Genomic DNA, 21,394 nt, shown 5'->3' with positions numbered 1-21,394 from the left:
GGTCCCCTATCCCTCTTTCTTGGTCCCCTGCCTGTAATACAAAAAGCTCACTCTTCCTTACATTGAGCTTATAGCCCGAGAACTCCCCAAACTCCCTTAGGGTCTGCATGACCTCCACCATCCCCTCCATTGGGTCCGCCACGTACAGCAGCAGGTCATCCGCATATAGCGACACCCGATGCTCTTCTCCCCCGCGGACCACCCCCCTCCATTTATTAGACTCCCTCAGTGATATGGCCAAGGGTTCGATCGCCAATGCAAACAACAGGGGGGACAGGGGGCACCCCTGCCTCGTTCCTCGGTACAGCCGAAAGTACTCCGCCGGTTCGTCACCACACTCTACACCGGGCCGCTGTAAAGGAGCTTAACCCAGCTAATAAACCCTCCCCCGAACCCAAACCTACGCAACACCTCCCAGAGGTACTCCCACTCTACTCGGTCAAAGGCCTTTTCCGCGTCCATAGCTGCCACTATCTCCGCCTCTCCCTCCTCCGATGTCATCATTATCACGTTTAAGAGCCGCTGCACATTAGTATTTAATTGCCTGCCCTTTACGAATCCCGTCTGGTCCTCATGAATCACCCCCGGGACACAGTCCTCAATCCTCGTGGCCAGCACTTTTGCCAATAACTTAGCGTCCACATTGAGGAGCGAAATCGGCCTGTACGATCTACATTGCAGTGGGTCCTTGTCTCGCTTCAGAATCAAGGAAATTGTCGCCTCCGACATTGTCGGGGGCAGGGTCCTCTCCTCTCTTGCCTCGTTAAAGGTCCTCACTAGTAGCGGGGCAACAGGTCCACATACTTTCTATAGAACTCCACCGGGAACCCCTCCGGCCCCGGGGCCTTCCCCGCCTGCATACCCCTTACTCAGCTCCTCCAACCCAATTGGTGCCCCCAAACCAGCCGCCTCTTGCTCCTCCACCCTCGGGAACCGCAGTTGGTCTAGGAATCGTCTCATCCCCTCTTCCCCCGCCCTGGGGGCTGGGATCTGTACAGCTCTTCATAGAAGGCCTTGAATACCTTGTTTATTTTCGTTGCACTCTGAACCGTGGCTCCCCCTCCATCTTTGATTCCCCCTATTTCCCTCGCTGCCATCCTCTTACGGAGCTGGTGTGCCAGCATCCGACTGGCCTTTTCCCCGTACTCGTAGGTCGCCCCCTGCGCCTTCCTCCACTGTGCCTCCGCCTTCCCCGTGGTCAACAGGTCAAACTCCGTCTGGAGCCGTCGCCTTTCCCGAAGTAATCTTTCCTCCGGGGCCTCTGCGTATCTCCTGTCCTCTCGCAAAATCTCCCCCACTAACCTCTCCCTTTCCATGCCCTCTATCTTCTCCCTATGAGCCCTGATGGAGATTAGCTCTCCCCTGATCACCGCCTTCAACGCCTCCCATACCACCCCCACTCGCACCTCCCCATTGTCGTTGGCCTCCAAGTACCTTTCAATACACCCCCTCACCTTCCCACACACCACCTCATCTGCCGGCAGTCCCATGTCCAGCCGCCACAGCGGGCATTGGTCCCTCTCCTCTCCCAGCGCCATTTCCACCCAGTGCGGGGCATGGTCCGAAACAGCTATGGCCGAATACTCCGTCCCCTCCACCCTCGGGATGAGCGCCCTGCCCAGAACAAAGAAATCTATCCGGGAGTAGGCCTTGTGCACGTGGGAAAAGAAAGAAAATTCCCTGGCCTGCGGTCTTGCAAGCCTCCATGGGTCCACTCCCCCCATCTGATCCATAAACCCGCTGAGCACCTTGGCCGCCGCCGGCCTCTTTCCCGTCCTTGATCTGGAGCGGTCCAGTGTTGGATCCAGAACTGTATTGAAGTCCCCTCCCATTATCAGTCCTCCTACCTCCAGGTCCGGAATGCACCCCAACATGCGCTTCATGAATCCAGCATCATCCCAGTTCGGGGCGTATACATTTACCAACACCACCCACGTCCCTTGCAACCTACCGCTCACCATCACATATCTCCCTCCATTATCCACTACGATAGTCTTGGCCTCAAATGACACATGCTTTCCCACCAGAATTGCCACCCCTCTATATTTCGCATCCAGTCCCGAGTGAAATACCTGTCCTACCCATCCCCTTCTTAACCTAACCTCAGGTGTGTCTCTTGGGAGCATAGCCACGTCTGCCTTCAGTCCCTTCAAGTGCGCGAACACTCGAGCCCTCTTCACTGGCCCATTCAGGCCCCTCACGTTCCACGTTATCAGCCGGATTGGAGGGGCCTCCATCCCGACCACCTCTTCTGTGTCCCATTCCCGTTCGGCCAGTGCAGCAGCAACCCTTCCCCCCCCCCCCCCCCTTCTCCCCCCGCTAGATCCCTGTCTAGCTTTTTTGCTCCCCCCATATCACTCCCGTAAGTCAGCTGACACCTGCTGACCCCGGTTTCCCCCTCCATCCCTTTAACCCCCCCGTGTGGGAGTCTCCCCATCAATATACGTTCCTTCGTTCCCCTTCCCGCCTTTCTTCCCGTGCGCGGGAAAAGAACCCCGCGCTTTCCAAAGCCTGCCCCGCCCATCTCTGGCGCAGCTCCTGTCGCGGCCTTGTCTCTCTCGCCCAGCCCATATAACATTCCCTGCGCATGACTGACCCCCTATATACAACAACCATCATACTTCAACCCTCAAACACCCCCCCACCCTCACAAATCCTTAATTAGAGTCCAACTTTTCAGTTAGTATAAAGGTCCACGCCTCTTTGGGCGTTTCGAAGTAGTGGTGTTGGCCATTGTGTGTAACCCACAGTCGCGCTGGCTGCAACATTCCAAATTTCACTCCTTTCCGATGCAGCACCGCTTTGGCCCGGTTGAAACCCGCTCTCCGCTTAGCGACCTCCGTGCTCCAGTCCGGGTATATTCTGATCTCTGCATTGTCCCACTTGCTGCTCTGCTCCTTCTTGGCCCATTTCAGGGCCCTCTCTCTGTCCGTAAACCGGTGAAATCTCACCACCATCGCCCTTGGCGGCTCATTTGCCTTGGGCTTCCTTGCCAGCACCCGGTGCGCCCCTTCCAGCTCCAGCAACCTCGGGGGGGCCTCCGCGCCCATCAGCGCCCCGATCATTGTGCCCGCATATGCTGCGGCGTCGGCCCCTTCACTCCTTCTGGGAGACCCAGGATCCTCAGATTATTTCTCCTCGACCTGTTCTCCAGGTCTTCGAGTCTTCCCGCCCACGTCTTGTGTAGCGCCTCATGCCGCTCCACTCTCACCGCCAGGCCCAAGAGCTCGACCTCATTTTCACTCACTTTTTCCTGGATCTCCACCTCGTGGGCTTTCTGGGTTGCCCCAAGTCCTTCAATTATTGCCAACATAGGCGCCACCATCTCCTTATGCAGCTCCTCGAAGCAGCGCTTGATGAATTCCTGCATCTCTTTGTCCCCGGCCGCCGCCATTTTGCTTGTTTTCCCTCTCTTCTCCCGCTGCTCCAATGCCACTTTTTTGGCCGTTTCGCTGCGGGTCCGGTCCATATAAGTTAGTAGGGGACCTCGCTCCTCTCTTCCCCACGGGTTGGCTGTAAAAAAAGTTCAGTTGGGGCTCTTCTATCGAGCCCGAAAGTCCATGTTCGGGGGAGCTGCCGAATCGTGCGGCTTAGCTCCGCATAGCCGCAAGCGGAAGTCCCAAAGCATTAGTTCTTGAAGATAGGTTTGGTCTGAACTTTCCAAGGAAATTTACAATGCCTAGGAATCTCAACACTGCTTTCTTATCCTCTGGGACTGTCATCTTCTGAATGGTAGCAATCTTATCGTCGTCTGGTTGCACACCATGTTCTGAAGATTTGATCACCCAGGAATTTTAAAATTGTCATACCAAACTCGCATTTGGCTCTATTTAGCTTCAAGCAAAATTTGTGCATCCTCTGGAAGACTTGCATTATGCTCTTGACGCGTAGATGATCAAACGATGATGTCATCAATGTAAGCTCGTACTCCATCGAAGCCTTCAGTCATTTGTTCCATTGCACGATGTAGTATCTCCGATGCTGAGATTATGTCAAATGGCATTCTGTTGAAACAGTATCGACCCAAGCTGCATTTGTCAAAATCTTCTCGAAGCGTCCAGTTTAGAGAAATTTTTGTATTTGCCATTTCGTTGGTAATCTCTTCACACTTGGGTATTGGAAAATGTTCACACTTTATATTCTTGTTTAGATCTTTCGGATCAATACAGATTCTCAATTCTCCAGTTGGTTTCTTGACGAACTGACCCAATCAGTCAGTGATGTAATCTTGGAGATGATTCCAAGCTTCTTCATGCGTGCAAGTTCTTGCTTTAATCGTTCACGTAGTGGAGCAGGAACTCTTCTAGGAGGGTGTACCACTGGTTTGGCATTTTGTTTCAATTGAATCTTGTATTGAAATGGAAGAGTACCCATACCTTCAAAGACGTGAGGAAATTGATTAAGAATTCCCTGAATATCTTCCTGTACAGGTGGAACAGGTTTACTGGTGCTATAGATTCTTTGAACCAGGTGAAGATCCTGATAGGTTTGTGCACCTACTAGCGAAGATTGATTGGATCAACAATCTCGAATCGTAAGGATATCACAGTGTTGTGATTTGTCACTGCAAGATAGCAAGATCCCAATGAGGTAATTGCTTTGCCATTATAATCATGCAATTGACAATCTGTTTTCTGTATCTTGAGACTTTGACTAAGTTGCGAAAGGTCATGAGTGTTTATCAAGATTGCGGAAGCTCTTGTGTCCAACTTGAAGATGATTTCGGAACCATTTACTTGTAGCGGTGTGTTCCATTCGGATTCCGTGTTAATAGATTGTACTACTTGAAGATTAGAAGTATCATTTGCAGTAGCGTCGAACTTCTCAATAATTCCTACAAAGAAGGAATCTTCTAAGCTATAAACATCAAGATCATTATCAGTGTTGTCAATTTTAGAGGTTTCTGCAGTTGTGTCAACACTTCTTATATTCATGTGTGTCTTCTGTAGATTTGAAGGTTTAAATTGTGTTCCTTTAAGTGAAGTTCTGCACTGCACAGCAAAGTGATTGAGTTTGCAACATTTTGAGCAAGTTTTTCCAAGTGCTGGGCATTTATGTGGGTGGGGCTGTCCACAACATCATGACGTTAATTTTGTCACGTGGAAATTGTCTTTGCGCATGCGCAATATGGCTGCCATCCGAAACGCGCATTTTTCTGAACTGCGCCACAGATCCAACGTAGTTGGTCTCGAGGCTCATTTTCACACCCTTTTTTTTCAGAATCTCAGAGTACTGGCTTTTAGACAATTCATTCACTCGATTTCAATAGCGTTTTCTAACTTCAGATCTTTTTGCCTTAATAAATGTTCTCTGAGTTTTTCATCTATGATACCAAAAACGATTTGATCTCTGATCATAGAATCTGACAATATAGAGAAGTTACAGGTTTGAGCTTTAAATCTGTTATGAAGCAATCAATAGATTCCCCATCTTTTTGCATCCTTTTCTCAAAGATAAATCTTTCATATGTTTCATTTATTTGAGTGCTGCATTGCAGATCAAATCTGATTTAGACAATGCCAGTGATAATAGAAAACTCGCATTATTCTTAACAATGGCTGGACCACAGGCTATTGAATATCTCCCTTCAATTCTCAACGGAAGATAAAACTAAATATAATGTTGTTATTGAAAAATTTGATATTCCTTGCCTTGTTCTCCAAGTTAGCCAGATATGTAGGGCGCGATTCCCATAAATGGAGACCAAGTGTTTGCGCCATCGTGAATGCCTTTGCGTTTCATGACGGCGCGAAACGGGCGCTGGGACAACCGATTCTGGCTCCCACAGGAGGCCAGCACGGCGCTGGAGCAGTTCATGCCGCTCCAGCCTCCCTTCCCGGCGTCAAATGGGCGCCGCGCCAACCCGCGCATGTGCGGGGGACTTTTTCAGTGCGCCGGCCCCAACGCAACATGGTGTGGGGGTTCAAGGGCCGGCCGCGCAACAAAGTAGGCCCGGGGGTGGGGAAGAGGCCGGCCTGCCGATCGGTGGGCCCCGATCGTGGGCCAGACCCCATCGGAGGCCCCCCCGGGGACAGAGCCCCCCTCCCTCCCCCCCACAGGCCACCCCCCAAGCCTTCCCGCAGAGTTCCCGCCGGCAGCGACCAGGTGTGGACGCCGCCAGCGGACTCTGCCGTTTCCGTGCGGCTGCTCGGCCCATCCGGGCCGGAGAATTGGCGGCCCGGCCGCGGACAGCGGCCCGCGACCGGCACCGTGCCAAACACACCGGCGCAAATTGTGCTGATTCTCCGCACCTCGGAGAATCGCGCGCCAGGGTCGGGGAGGCGTGGCACGGTTGCGCCGATTCTCCGGCCTGGGGCTGGGAAAATCGCGCCCGTAGTGTTGACAAAGAATATAAAAATAAGAAGTTTAAATCAAAACAAATTTATTTTACACTACTAAACTTGATTAGGTTCGCACACTTTACTGAGTAACAGATACTAAACTAATAATACGGAATCTGTAGTACAGTAATCAATATTCTCTCTAACTATTAAACTACACTATAACTCAACCTCGAGCTATGTTTCTACAATGAAATCGCCCTCTGCTTTCTCATCAGCTTCTCATCATCTTCTCCCAGAATTCCTAGAGATGCTGCCTTATATACTTTCTATAGAACTCCACCGGGAACCCGTCCGGCCCCGGGGCCTTCCCCGCCTGCATACCCCTTACTCAGCTCCTCCAACCCAATTGGTGCCCCCAAACCAGCCGCCTCTTGCTCCTCCACCCTCGGGAACCGCAGTTGGTCTAGGAATCGTCTCATCCCCTCTTCCCCCGCCCTGGGGGCTGGGATCTGTACAGCTCTTCATAGAAGGCCTTCCAGAATTCCTAGAGATGCTGCCTTATATACAATAACTTAGTAACGCCATCTAGTGTTGAGTTACACATAGTTTCTGTTGTTAATCCTTTACTCCCCTTGTACTATACATATCATTGCAACCACTACCAAAAACAACCACATTTAGATTGGGCAGGAGCTTTTATTGGCTAAAATACAATAACCATTTGCATCAACATAAAGTTCAATCTAGCAGCTTTATTTTGGGCAGGCTGAGGTACGTTCATTCACCTGTAATATTAAAGTGAGTGCATAATAATAAACATATTTTAAAAAGTAACAAAATTAACACTTCATGCTCAACAGCTGAAATTTAGTAGCCTAATAGGTGTTTGGGTTGTTTAAGTGGCTGTCCTGCTCCTTCAAATTTTCGATGACTGCGGTCAGGGTAAGATTGGCACTAATCACGTAATGCTGACCATCTCCGATAACTGACTAAATGTTCACACAAATACATCCTCGATAAATGATGGGGTAGGTCCCATTATGCGTGCATTTGGTGCCTACATGCTCCATGAGACTCGATATTTTGGCTGCCAAAGAGAGATGAGCACCCCAATTGTGCCACCTTCAGATGTTTAAAGAACCAATCTGGTTTTTCTTTTCTAAAATAAAAATTAGAGGGACTTCTTCAAGACTTTTGGGCCCTTCCCTGGCATGTAGTGCAGCTTGTAAAAAAAGCAGCTAAACTTCTCAATTGCAGCATATGACTGCTGTATCAAAACCTTGTGCTTATCACAACAATGGGTTGTTAGACAAATGTTTGTACAATAACATCTTTCACCTGAGGAAGGAGCAGCGCTCCGAAAGCTAGTGATATCGAAACAAACCTGTTGGGCTTTAACCTGGTGTTGCAAGACCTCTTACTATCTTTCATAAAGACCAACATATCAAGGAGAAACCTGCCACCCACAGACACTGGGCTCTAGGCTGTCAGAGGTTCTGTTTTTTTGGATGAGACATTAAATTAAGGCACATTCTGCCCCATCAGGTATGTGCAAAAGATTCCTTGACATTACTTCAAAGAAGAGCAGAGAATTACCTCGGGGACAATGCCAATATTTACCTCTCACCTGCAGCACTGAAAAAATAAACTATCTGGTCATTGTCACATTGCTGTTTGTGAGATTGTGCTATGCACAAATTGGCTTCCATGTTTCTTCCATTGCAATTGTGATCAAATGTCAAAAAGTACTGAATTGACTATGAAGCACATTGGGATGTCCTGAGGTCAGGAAAGGTGCTATATAAAAACAAGCCATTCTGCAATTTTTTGAAATGATGCACCTTTTAAAAATCGAAATAGGTTCATCCAAACAAAAATGCCCCAGGACTAACAGTGAATTGGCTGGTCTGAGCTAAAGTGGCCATTGGTACCCTTTAAGTAGCCTTTTGTCTGAGCAGGGGAAAAGGAAATGTCCACCGGGGCTCCTGTTCTCCAGCATTGAAAACAATCGGATGTGAACAGGATTGGGTTCAGCTGTGATGATCTGTCAGCAGGTGAGATAACCAAAGGATACTCATTGCCCAGACATTCAACCGATGATTGGCCAATAGGGCACCATACTAGAGCAACGTGACTCCAATTAAACCGTATGCCAGCCTGAAATAAACTCCTGCAGGAGAGAAAATGGGGGTAAAAAGAGAAATGGAAGAAATAAGTGTCTTAAATGGTGTATACAATTCAAGCAATCATCACTGCGAGATACCGTATCCCTGCACTGTTTGTTAACCATTTCATAGAATATATATTAACTGCAAAGAATGACATCCAAGCTGACAAATAATTATGCAGTTGTTATAATGGAGAAAAAAAGCTTAAATATGACCATATTGAGCTGTTAGAATCAAAGATATAAAAGAATCTGATCCCAGATAAATCTTTTAAGTTCTAGGAAAAGGATACATGATTCAAACTTAGAAATAGAAGGATGAATACACAATAAAGAAATAAAATTTTCACAGTTGAAAATCCTCCCTAAAGGTGCAATGAAAGTGGAGAATATCAAAAATATCAAGGGGACTTCTTAAGGATATGAAAAGTAAAGGTGGGTTATCAAATTTGAAACCTTTTAGCTTGATGGACAGGAATGGCTTTTTCTGATCCTGTACATTGGAAATTGGGACATGCTAGGGGAGGAGAGCATTAGCTAAATATCTATATTTAGGGTATATCATGGATGGCCATTGCCTCACAGAACAGTTTTGTTTGCCTTTCAGAATCAGGGAAGAATTTTTCAGATGTTTCATTTTATTTAGTCCCTCAATACCAGTTGGACAACAATAACCTCATGCCAAAAGCTTTAAACTTTGCAAACAAGGACAGTCAATATTTATTTGGAAAATCCCTTAAGCAGTCAACCCAATTTCAGAACTGGTTACCACCACTCCCAGAGCAATCGAGAGAACTGAGAAGTTCAGCTAAATTCATCACCATAAGATGCATGGTCAAAAAAGTACTGATGTAGCTTATATGATCTGGGTCTTCAACAAAGTGATAAATGATGAAATTTAGATGCACCTATAATGCCTGTAATGTAGGAATGGTGTATGTTTCATAATTTTAATTCAATATTCCTTCTTAATGTCCCGGACACCATTTTCTTGTTCGCTGTCGAATATGTTGGTCTATTTTTGTTATTATAATTGTTACGTTTCCAAATTTTTAGATAGATTACTGAATTGATACATGTTACATTGCAATCAGTCTTCGAATTGTGAACATTTTTATTGAATAAAATACCATAATTTTGGTCTAAAGTTGTTTATTGATGACCTGGAAAATTTCTCCTGTAGATTTTTATAGGGCACTAAAAACAAAGGAGTGTTCTTCAAAAACCCATTACATGAAAGACTGCGTTATACAGTGGACTCAAAATAGCTGAAAGTATGAAGAGGTTCAAAAGTGCTCCCGGCTTGTGAAAATTTTGCTTTGCCATTAAATGTGGAGAAAGAATGAGAAGAGACAATGCAAGTTACTGTAAATGGTCCAATTTTGAAACGGATGTTAGAACAAAGAGACCGTGGAATGATTGTGCAAAAATGTTTTGAAGGTGGCAGAACAAAGCATATGGGATCCTGGGCTTTATTATAGGGGGATAAAGTACAAAAGTGTGAAAGTTATGCTGAACTTGTTTAAAACATGAGTTTGGCCCAACAGAAATATTGTCTGAATTCTGTGTATCATACATTAGGAAGCAAAGAAATCCTTTGGAGAGTGTCTAAAAGAGATTTCAAGGATGGAAGATTGTAGAAGCTGGGTTCTTCCCCTTAGAGCAGACAAGGATAAGAGGAGATTTAATAAAGGTGTTTATAATCACTAAGTCTTCAGAGAAAATAAAGAGAAGCTGTTTCCAATTGCTGAAGGGTCAATAAAGAGAGGGCACAGATTCAAGGCGATTGGCAAAAGAGCCAGAGGCGACATGTGGAAAAACTCTTTTGCGCATTGAGTGATCACTGCTTGCTAGGGTGGTGGATATAGATAAATTCAAAAGGGAATTGGATAAATACTGGAAGGAGAAAAATTGTAGGTATGCGGGAAAGAGATGAATAGGACTCCCTGGATTGCTCTTCGAAAGAGCTGGTGCAGACTTGCTGGGCTGAATGGCCTCCTTCTGTGCTGCACTAGTCTATGGATTCTTTCTCTGAAATTAGCCACTGTTTTGTTTTTTAAATAGAAAGAATTAATGGCTGGGAGGCAAGCAGATAGCCAGATAGAGAAGTAAAAACAGGTCAGATATACTCATACAGCTGGTCAGTGAATACAGTATCTGAAATGGAGCAAGAACATATAGTGTAAGGGATAAAGATGTAGACTTGTTCAGTTAAAAAAAAAGAAAACAAGAACATAAAACAGAAACTAATGGACAGTCAGTAAGAAATGGAGGGACCCGCACAAGTCTGAATTTTGCACTCAGTTGTGAGCCCCATCATTCGTACAGTGGAGCACAATCCACATCCATCCCTTGCCATGAGAACCAAAACTGAACATTTCCAGGGTCAGACTCATGTCAACACTGGTATAATGTTTGTTGGCCTAAACAAGCTGTCAGGTAACAGGAGACAAAGTGCATTGTTTAAAAGTTTGGCTGAGTACTTTGCACTTAACATGTGAATTTACAGACTCATATTAATGCTCATAGAATCATAGAGGCCCTACATTGCAGAAGGAGGCCATTTGGCCTATCAGTCTGCACCGACCCATCGAAAGGGCACTTCAATAATAATAATAATAATAATCTTTATTGTCACAAGTAGGCTTACATTAACACTGCAATGAAGTTACTGTGAAAAGCCCCTAGTCGCCACATTCCGCGCCTGTTCGGGTACATAGAGGGAGAACCAGAATTCTCAGCTGGTACGGGAATTGAAACCGCGCTGCTGGCCTTGTTCTTCATCACAAACCAGCTGTCTAGCCCACTGAGCTAAACCAGCCCTGTTTACATGGAATTAATTTTTGGTTGAGCCTAAAAAAAATGTCTTAATCCTTGTCCTCATCTCATTGTGATTGTGTAAAAGGCCTTTCTTCTCCACATCCATGCCTCTTACTTGCTCTAGCTTCATTTTTCATTTATCTTCACTTCTCACTCTCCCTCAATTCTTACAATTCACTCTTCCACTCTCTTCTTTCATGTCTCAATATGCTGAGAAGGACAAAGACAAATGGGCAAAATAAAACCCAGGGACTGGCAGGTGGGGAGCAGAAGGGTGGGTGAGCAAGCGAACAGGAAGGTTAGGAGGTTCTCTAGGCAGGTTGGCAACTGTGCCAGGATCTATTTAGGTCGAACAGGCAGGCAAAATGGCTAGCTGAGAAGCACCATGAATACACAGATAGGAAACCGTTTCCTTTGGACACGTGCGAAAGCTTATCACCATGTTTAAAAATCTTCTGACCAAATGACTGAGAAATCTATACCTGCGGAAGTCCTAGCAAGTCCGCCTAGCCAACTTCAGAGTTTATGCCGGCAGATCCAAGGCTTAGATAGTTAGGGACTGATTTCTTCCCAACTCTTTCCTCCCCCAAATGTGCAACGGGTACTGCTGGCTTTTACTCAGCTGAAAATCATATAGATTTTGCAGATCCCACTGCTTGCCCAGTTCCGGCCACCCTACCAATTTTGCTTGTAGAATTAACCAGAAATGTCGGAAAAGAACCCAGACTCCCCCAGTAACAGCTTTTAAGTATGTAAATAATACTGAACACAAATATTTTCTGCTTCATTTCCATCTATTTCCTTGGTATTTTGGAAATACTTGTGCAGAAGGGAGCTCAATGTTACTTGTATCAACCTTTTATTACACCAAAGACATTATTGACAATTACAATACCAATGGAGGAGAACATATAAAATGAATTTATATAGTACTAGTGTGTATAGAAAATATATTACAATAATGTTTAGCCTGTTATGTTAAAATAAAGGTCTGTTTAGCTGGAAGAGTCATTTAAGCTTCCTTATGCAAATTGTTACCATTTGGTCTGACACTTTCGACATGGTTACGAGGAAGCACTGGATGCTGACGAATCTCTTGCTCCTATCACAATACTACTTTTGTCACTCAGGTTCTTAACTACTGTTGCAGCTGGAGATTGCAGTACTTTGCGAGAAAGCCTCATCCTTCCATCTGTGGGATCCCGACCAAAATATTTCACCTGTTTTTCAAAGAAAAATGTTTCTCCATGTTAATGCTTTCATTGCACTTCAACATTCTCATTCATTAAAACTCTTCATCTAGATTTTACGTCTGCGAATTTACAAGCCTCAGCAAACAACAAATGTTTGAAAGTTAAAGATTAAATGCTTAGGTTGTTTATGAGTACTAACATCCACCTGGCACCTGACAAAATTATTGTGAAAGTAGCACAGTTATAAGGATATATGCAAAGTTTCAATTCCATGGGTGGGATTCTCCACTCCCGCTCCTAAGTGCCCACGCCGTCGAGGTTCACGACAGCGCGAAACGGCCCCGATCCAGACCGATTCAGGCCCCGACAATGGGCTAGGATCGGGGCCGCGTCATCTACACGCGCCAGGCCTTGTCGCCGCATAAAGGCGGCGCCGTATAGATGACGCAGCCGGCGCCGCATAACTGGCGTCACCTGCGCATGCGTGGCTGCCGTCCTCTCCGAGTCCGCCCCGCAAGAAGATGGCGGACGGATCTTGCGGGGCCGCGGAAGGAAGGAGGTTCTCCTTCAGAGAGGACGGCCCGACGATTGGTGGGCACCGATCGTGGGCCATGCCACATTTGAGGTACCCCCCGGTGCAGTATCCACCCCCCCCCCCGGCAGGCCGTCCCCCCAGCGTTCCCGTGCTGTTCCCGACGGCAGCGACCAGGTGTGGACGGCGCCGGGGGGAACCCGCCGTTTTGGCCTGGCTGCTCGGTCCATCCGGGCCTGAGAATAGCGGGGGTGCCGGAGAATCGCCATTTTGGGTGTCTCCGGCCTGCGGAACTCGACGGGTCGTTCCCGCTGCTTGGGACAATCACGGGAGGGCGTTGGACCGGCGTCCCGGGAAATTTTGGCGGCCCAGGCGATTCTCCCAACCGGCGCGGGAGTGGAGAATCTCGCCCCATATCTTTCTCAATATTAACATCTACTGAAATCAATGAACAACTTTGAGAACATTTGAATAGCTTCAGAATCAGGCACTCTGTTTTGCATAGCTTCATTTTTCTTGAGTTTGGAAGAGAAATATAACAAATCGTCAGCTGCAAACAATATGTGCTTTTTGGATAAAGCCCCCCCCCCCACCATAATAACCAGAATTTGGTTTTAGCGGCAGGGATCCTCCTCACCAGTGGGGCTCCATCTCACTGGAAGGGGGGGGCTGGACGACAGTTAAGTGCCCCGAGGTACTTAATTGGCCAACGTCAACGTTCCATGAAATTAAGTCCCTAGTATGGTGGCAATCCCACCCTGGAGAGTTGCTAGCCAGCCAGAGGTTGTCATTCTCCGTTAACAACAGCGTTACATAAGTAGGGGCTGCTGCAGATGATTTTCTGAGGCCCAGACTGAGGGATCGCCACTGGCCCCTGTACACAGGTGAGTGGGATAGGATGGAGGTCACGGGAAAAGGGTTGCTGGATAGGAGGAGCAGTGCACTCAGGAGCAAGGCCAAGGAGGTCAGCTCCCCTCCACCCCTTCCCAATGCTGGGTCTCTCGACTGATTTAGGGAGTGAGCCCCCAAACCAGGCTGCAGGTATGGCTTATTAATGAGCCTAATTTACATCCTGCTGCCCCCAACTTAAGTGGGACAGTTTTCCCGATGCTGGGAATTTAATGTGGGTACTCCTGCCCAATTCTCCCGGGCCTGTGGCCATCACAAATTATTAGGTTTAATCAACAACATGATTTTGGAAGGAACAAATAAAACTATCGCCATAATATATAATACCAATATAAGTTGTCACAAGCATTAGCTGCATCCTTTACAGTTGTTCTTACATTCAACTGCCTTTAGCCATCTCTAAATAACAGAAAGCTGAAAATGGACATGGTTGATGTTTCCATTGGTATCGAGAAAAGGCGACATGCTCCTTGTAGTTGTAGTGGCTGCTTGTGTTACACTGAACTGCAGTACATTAGCATTTCCAATTTTTGAAATGATGTTTAATGCCAATTTTGGGATTTGAATTGGAGGGATAGTTTCAGGTTTCATTCTAGTATCAGGTTTGCTCGTCCTTAGAGCATCAGATTTAATTATATATTAAATTCAACATATTTTATTTAACAATTTTGTGGTAACCTTGCCCCTGTAGCCAAATGGTTTGTGAAGATTTGTTTTAGCTGTCCGCCACTCCCCACTGAACAGTACCTCAATCCTAGCATCATGGAATGTTTCTACCCATGACATATCTCAATCAGCTTGACGACCTCTGATGTCCCTCTGTTCCCCCTTTCCTCTCCACACACCCTAATTTTATTTGACTTCAATATTTCACTTGGTCTTGACTGACCGCTCATGTACAATACCATGGGAGTCTGACTTTATGACAAAGCATTTAAAAATAATATACATTTAAAATTCAAAAGTCTAGCAAACTTGGTTCAAAAAAAACCACGAGTGAGAGTAAATGACGGCATTCAAAAGCATTGAAATTCTAAATGAATTCTTCTACCAAACGACATCCCATTGACAAATAAACAATTCTGAATGGGCTTGACAGGGGAGACACAGAGGTGGTTTCTTCTGGTTAGGAACTTTCTTCACTCGGACAGTTGTGAATACTCCTTCCTTGAGTAGATTTAAAGTTGAGTTGACGATTTTTGGTGTCTCAGGTAACCAAGGACAAGGGCAAGCAGGTAGGAAAGTAGAGTTGAGGCAGGAGATCATGCTGAATGACAAGGGACATAATGGGCTGGATTCTCTGTTTTTGGGACTATGTCCCCACGCCGGCGTAAAAACTGTGGCCTTTCACTCCAGTTTTTCTGGTGGGAAAGGGCCGCATATTCATAGCCCTGCAGGGGGCTAGTAGTGAACCATCGTAAAACTAGCAGCTTTTGCTGCAGATAAAGGCCTCCGCACGTGCACGGTGGCAGCCTCCAGCGGCCGCACCGTGTTCCATGGCGGACTCAGACCATGGAGCTGGACCCTAAACATAGTGCCCCTGACTGGCTGCGCGCCCGACCTGGACCGCCCGCCCAAAATTAGCGCGTTGCCATACAAGGCCGCCCCAGCCCTCCGATCAGCCCTCCCCCGACCATTGCGGCCACGGACTGAGTCAGCAGCCGCCATGCTAGTATCTCGACCGGCAGGTTAATCCATGACGTTGGGACTTCTGCCGGTCGGGGGCGAAGAATAGCGGGGCAGGCCTCCAGCAATGGTCGCAGGTAGGCGATACTCGGCGCGGTGTACTCTCAGAGTACGCCGCTTTTTGGGTAACCGGCGCCGGTCCCGATTCCATGCGAGAAACTGCATTCTCCGCCCCGGCGCCGGCCGCGATTTCGGTGTCGGGGTGTGGAGAATCCAGCCCAAGGTGTTTGTTTGCTCCCATTTCTTATATTCCTAAAACAACAATACCTGAATCTGTTGTCCAACTTCCAGTCCAATGGCACTTGGATGTCTTACCTATGAGAAAGAAAAAGAAAATATTTGGACACTATAATAAGACATTTTATTAAACAGATTTTCATGGAATTCATGAACTGTTAAATACTTGTTGAGATCATGTGTACATACACTCCACATTTACTTGATCTTATTATGTGGATTGTATTCAGTTGTGAATTTTTCTTACCTTTCTGTGGTCAAGTTGTGAATTATGTAGTAAAACTGCAGTCATGTTGGGATACAGCTTCACCATAACTCCAATATCCCTAGATAAACAAAAATTATACTTAGTCAACTTCATTATATCAAGAATTACATTACTTACTGTAAAATGCCGGTGTAAAATTAGGTGGGGCAGCTTAAAGTAGGATGAGGTGAACCAATTTACTTGTACTTATTCCATTTAGTTTACTGTATTTGCTGCCCAGAATGCAGTCTCCTCCACCCTGGAGACCAAATGCAGATTGGGTGACTGCTTTACAGAACTCCTTCACTCAGTCCACAAGTATGAGGCCAAGCTTCTGGTGGCTTGTCATTTTAATTTCATTCACTACCTTGTGCACATGCGCACATTTCTGTCCTTAGCCTACTGCAGGCAAGATCAACACAAGCACGAGGAACAACGCCTCGGTCAGAATCTGTCAGACTGACAGTCAGACACACACACACCTACTGTTTCAAGAACCTATCTATCCTTGTCTTAAAGACACTCAATGATTTGGCCTCCACAGCCTTCTGCGGTAAAGAGTTCTGGCTGAAGAAATTCCTCCTCATCTCAGTTTTAAAGGATCGTCCCTTTAGTCGGAGATGGTGTCCTCTGGTTCTAGTTTTTCCTAGAAGTGGAAACTGTTGAGTTAAGCACACTGAGATAACACGGGCTGCAACTGGATGCAGCTATAACTGAAATAGACTCCAGATCTTGAAGATAGTTTTTATTGATTTATTGAACCTGTCACACAGTTAGCACAGTTCTCTGTGAGTTCGACTCTCTGCTAACCCAAGTGTGATCTCTCTGTCTGACTGAACCAGACTAGCTCTTAGCCACGTGCTGTATGCGTTACGTGATATATACACCGGACTCACTCTGTAGATGTCCTCAGTGGAAAGAGGTGGAGTTTGAGTGCCTCGTACCTTTTATAGTGGGAAACCACCCCCAAGTGTTCTGCCTGCTGATTGGTTATGTCCTGTTCTCTGTGTTCATTAGCTATGTGCATGTCTGCATATCATGACAGAACCATCCTCTCCACGTCCACTCTGTCCAGGCCTCGCAGTTTCCTGCAAGTTTCAATAAGATCTCCCCTCATCCTTCTAAACTCCAACGAGTACAGACCCAGAGTCCTCAACCTTTCCACATTCGACAAGTTCTTCATTCCAGGGATCATACTTGTGAACCTCCTCTGGACCCTTTCCAAGGCCAGCACATCCTTCCTTAGATACGGGGCCCAAAACTGCTCACAATACTCCAAAGTCCCTTTGTGTTTCTGATTTCCTAAGCATTTCCCCATTTAGAAAATAGTCTATGCCTAAATTCCTCCTTCCAAAGTGCATAATCTCGTACTTTTCCACATTGTATTTCATTTGCCACTTCACTGCCCGTAGGGCAATTCAACACGGAACTGGCAGTCTCACTCAATAAAGCTGTTGTAGAAGGCGAAATGGAAAATAGAGAAGTGCTCCTCTGAGGGTATAGATTAAATTACAATGCTGGAATAGAGTTTTGTTTTGCATCTCTCTTGCAACAGAAGAATTGGACAATCCTACCTGCCATTTCTATCATTCATTTCCTAATGCTGATCTGGGAGTACCTAATAAGAGCCATGCATACAAGAGTCTGATGTTAATTTTCTGCCTTTACAGCAGTATTCCAACATCACAGGGCACCATTGCTGGGAACCTGGCCAAAAACAGGCCAGTCAGTAATGGAACATACAAATCTAAATGCACAGAAACCAACTACATGCATCATATCCATGATTGGTAGCTTCACTAGTCACGGATCCAGAGTTTATATTTATGCCTTTGGGAATTCTATTCATTTTTGTTAACAGATCATCTTTTGCAAGAGAATTCTCTGAAACACAGACATACATTTAATATGAAATCTAGAGTTTTTCTCATCGCTTATGGGTTATAGGCTCTACTCATAACAGTATTTAACATGGTTTTTATTTTATAAATTTACCGTATTTCAGTTATGGTGCCAGTGTAAACTGCACCAAATTCAAGTTGCTGTTCTTGCTGTGGAATAAAGCAATGGAAAAAATTAGTTCCAATTTGTTTTAATATAGAATAAATAAATATACAAACAGGCTAAAATACAAATTAATTATTAGACTTACATCGTCCTTGCAGAGTTCACTTATAAACTCGCTAGCTTCATGCATAGCATTTGGAGTTGGTGCAAATACGGAGAATGTTTCTTCATCTACTTGGGATATTGTAACTCCTTTTAAAGGAACAGAAAAACAATTTTGTTTGATAAACAATACATTTAAAGTAGTTATGGAAGGCTCTCATGGTTCTGCTGGAAAAATGGAATAGTTGAGTCATGCAGACTACGATACACTCCTGGCTGGCCTCCCAGGTTCTATTCTTTGTAACTTGAGGTCATCCAAAACTCTGCTGCCCGTGCTCACTACTCTGCTCACTGACCTGATGTTGGTTGCCATTTTTGTCATACTTAATTTCAAATCCTTCCATATCCTCCCCATCTCTGTAATCTCCTCAAGTTCCACAACCATCAGATATACCTATTCCTTGAGCATCCCTGATTTAATCACTCCATTACTGGTGGCCATGTCTTCAGCTGCTGAGGCCCTTAGCTCTGCAATCCTTCCCTAAACATTTTGTTACTCTTTTAAGAAGCTCCCAAATGCCTACCCCTTCAACCAAGCTTTCGGACGTCTGCCCCAATATCTCCTTACATGGTTCAGTGTCAATTTTATTTTGTAATGCACCTGTGAAGTGACTTGTGATGTTTATCACATTAAGGCGCTATATAAATACAAGTTGTTGATGTTTACATTTTTAAAAAAAAAGAGTACCCAATTATTTTCTTTTCCAATTAAGGGGCAATTTAGAGTGGTCAATCAACCTAACCTGCACATCTTTGGGTTGTGGGGGTAAAACCCATGCAGACACGGGGAGAATGTGCAAACTCCACCCAAACAGTGACTGACCCGGGGCCGGAATCAAACCCGGGTCCTCAGCGCTGTAGGCAGCAGTGCTAACCACTGCGCCGCCATGCCGCCCATTGTTGGTGTTGATGACACTAAGTTTGAACACTACAATTGGTCTCAGGGAATTGAAAATGAAAAATAACATTGGGTAATGAGTGGAACTTTGGCCAAAATAGAAACCAGCCCAAATTACTTTGATGAGAGAGGAGAAAATAAAATACACAAAGGAAATGAATGCTGGTCCTCAAGAGATCAAGAGGCGTGACTGAAAGTCTGTTGGAAAATATGGTTTTGAGAAGGTTCTTAAAATGTGAGTAGAGAAGAGAGGCAAAGGGGTTTATGGTGGAATTTCAGAGCGGTGTCAAAATGTCTGAAAGATTCTGCAATCATAGGTGAGGAAAATCGAGAGGGGAATGAAGAAAATGCCAGTCAGAAGAATGGAGGATGCAGGAGGTGATGCAAGATGCGGAGCATCTGTGGAGGGAGAATGGAGCTAATGTTTCGAGTCTGGATGACTTTGACAAAGAGTGATTTGGACTCGAAAATGTTAGCTCGTTTTCTCTCCACAGATGCTGTCAAGCCTGCTGAGATTTTCCAGCATTTTCTGTTTTTGTGTCTCACGACACATGAATTCAACGCTGAAAAAGTGAGGTGATGTATTATGATATAAAGAATGGGCAGAGACAATACAAGCTAAATGATACCATTTTAAAAGTTATGCAAGAAGAAATTGAGCTGGAAGTGCTGGTCCATAAATCTTTGACAGATTAAGAAAGTGGAAGCATATATTGGATCCTGGACTTAATGAACAGAGACAGGGTCCAAAATTCAGTGAAGAATGCTAAACCTATATAAAACACAGGTTTTATCCCAACGGCAGCACTGTGTCCAATTCTGAGCGCCACACTTTGGGAATGGCATGAAGGCTTTGACAGAGTACAGAAGAAATTTATCATAATAGTTCCAGGCATGAAGGATTAAAGTTATGTGGATAGACTGGAAAATGGGTTGTTCAAAAACATGAGTGTTTAGAGACTGTAAATAAGAGAAACTGGCTGATGGGTTGGTAAACAGAGGCCACAGATTTAAGGTGATTGCTACAAGAATCAGAGTAGACATGAGGAAAAACTTTCAATGAAACAAACGTTATTCCCTTTCCTATTGTCTGTTCCATCTCTCCTCTAGTATATTTTAGTACCTTATATGGATGCAATCCACCTGGGTCAGGCGTGAAACTAGAAGAACTTAGAGGATTGAGCAATTATCTTCCCATTCTACCTTATATGGCTTCATATACTTTTTGATCTCTTCTTTTTTTTAAAATTTAGAGTACCCAATTATTATTTTCCAATTAAGGCAGCACGGTAGCACAGTGGTTAGCACTGTCACTTTACAGCTCCAGGGTCCCGGTTCGATTTCCGGCTTGGGTCACTGTCTGTGTGGAGTCTGCACGTTCTACCCGTGTCTGCGTGGGTTTCCTCCGGTGCTCCGGTTTCCTCCCACAGTCCAAAAATGCACAGATTGTTGAATTGGCCGTGCTAAAATTGCCATTAGTGTCCAAAAAGGATAGGTGGGGTTACTGGGATGGGGTGGAAGTGTGGGGTTAAGTAGGGTGCTCTTTCCAAGAGCCGGTGCAGACTCAATGGGCCGAAAGGCCTCCTTCTGCACTGTAAATTCTACGATTTTCGAACCCTTGCTCCTGAGGAGCCAAGTCACATTGCTAATTGAACAAATTTAAATGTGCTCTTCCTGGGAGAACAAGGATTCTTCTTTGAAATAATTGCCACCTCTACTAGAGTAAGTTCTGGAATTATTTGTCACCTTGACCTACAGCCACAAAATTGATAGGGATTTAATTTCCTCCGCCATCTTATGACACATTTAACTTCCCAGAGATTTGTCAGGAATATATTTCCGTCTTTCTGTGAAATCAGATCTTTGGAAAACATGTAATTAGCATAAGCAGCAGGCACTACGATAATACCCACGAAAAACAACCATTTAAAAAATGGCATTAGCTTATATCAGCACAAACAGAAAAACCATTTGCATCAACATACACTTCCAAAAGATACTTATTTGACTGTGGAGCTCTTTGGGGTGTCCAAGATCATGACAAGAGCTGTATAAATGCAAGTCATTCTATATTTATTTCAAATGATTCATTTCCCAGGCTTCGGAATAGATCCATCCAAACCAGAAAGGCCCTAGGTTTAATAGCGAGTTACCTCAGCTGAGCTAGTGTGGTGCAGGCACTCTTTAAGCAGCCTTCAGTCTGAGGAAAGAGACATAAGCTTGCCAGGCCTCCTGTTCTCATTCACTATTCA

The 21,394-nt window shown here is 45.3% G+C and overlaps 1 protein-coding gene across 2 annotated transcripts in view; it reads right to left on the bottom strand.

The window, feature by feature from the left end:
• Nucleotides 1-6,960: 6,960 nt before the first annotated feature.
• Nucleotides 6,961-21,394, bottom strand: part of pnpt1 (polyribonucleotide nucleotidyltransferase 1, mitochondrial) — a 137,625-nt gene continuing 123,191 nt past the window's right edge. Inside the window, exons 24-29 of one of the 2 annotated variants that reach the window (XM_072507824.1) lie at nt 18,228-18,334; nt 18,071-18,126; nt 16,076-16,154; nt 15,859-15,906; nt 12,310-12,491; nt 6,961-8,454 (exon numbers count right to left, since the gene is read on the bottom strand). In XM_072507824.1, coding sequence (XP_072363925.1) covers nt 12,336-12,491; nt 15,859-15,906; nt 16,076-16,154; nt 18,071-18,126; nt 18,228-18,334 — 446 coding nt within the window. In that variant the 3' untranslated portion in view covers nt 6,961-8,454; nt 12,310-12,335. Of the gene's footprint in view, nt 8,455-12,113; nt 12,492-15,858; nt 15,907-16,075; nt 16,155-18,070; nt 18,127-18,227; nt 18,335-21,394 lie in introns of those variants that run through there. The other variant, XM_072507823.1, reaches the window with a different exon arrangement.

Source organism: Scyliorhinus torazame, chromosome 1, assembly GCF_047496885.1.
Source record: "Scyliorhinus torazame isolate Kashiwa2021f chromosome 1, sScyTor2.1, whole genome shotgun sequence".
Lineage (NCBI taxonomy): Eukaryota > Metazoa > Chordata > Chondrichthyes > Carcharhiniformes > Scyliorhinidae > Scyliorhinus > Scyliorhinus torazame.
Note: the sequence above shows the minus strand (reverse complement) of the source record. Positions and strands in the feature narration are given on the sequence as shown.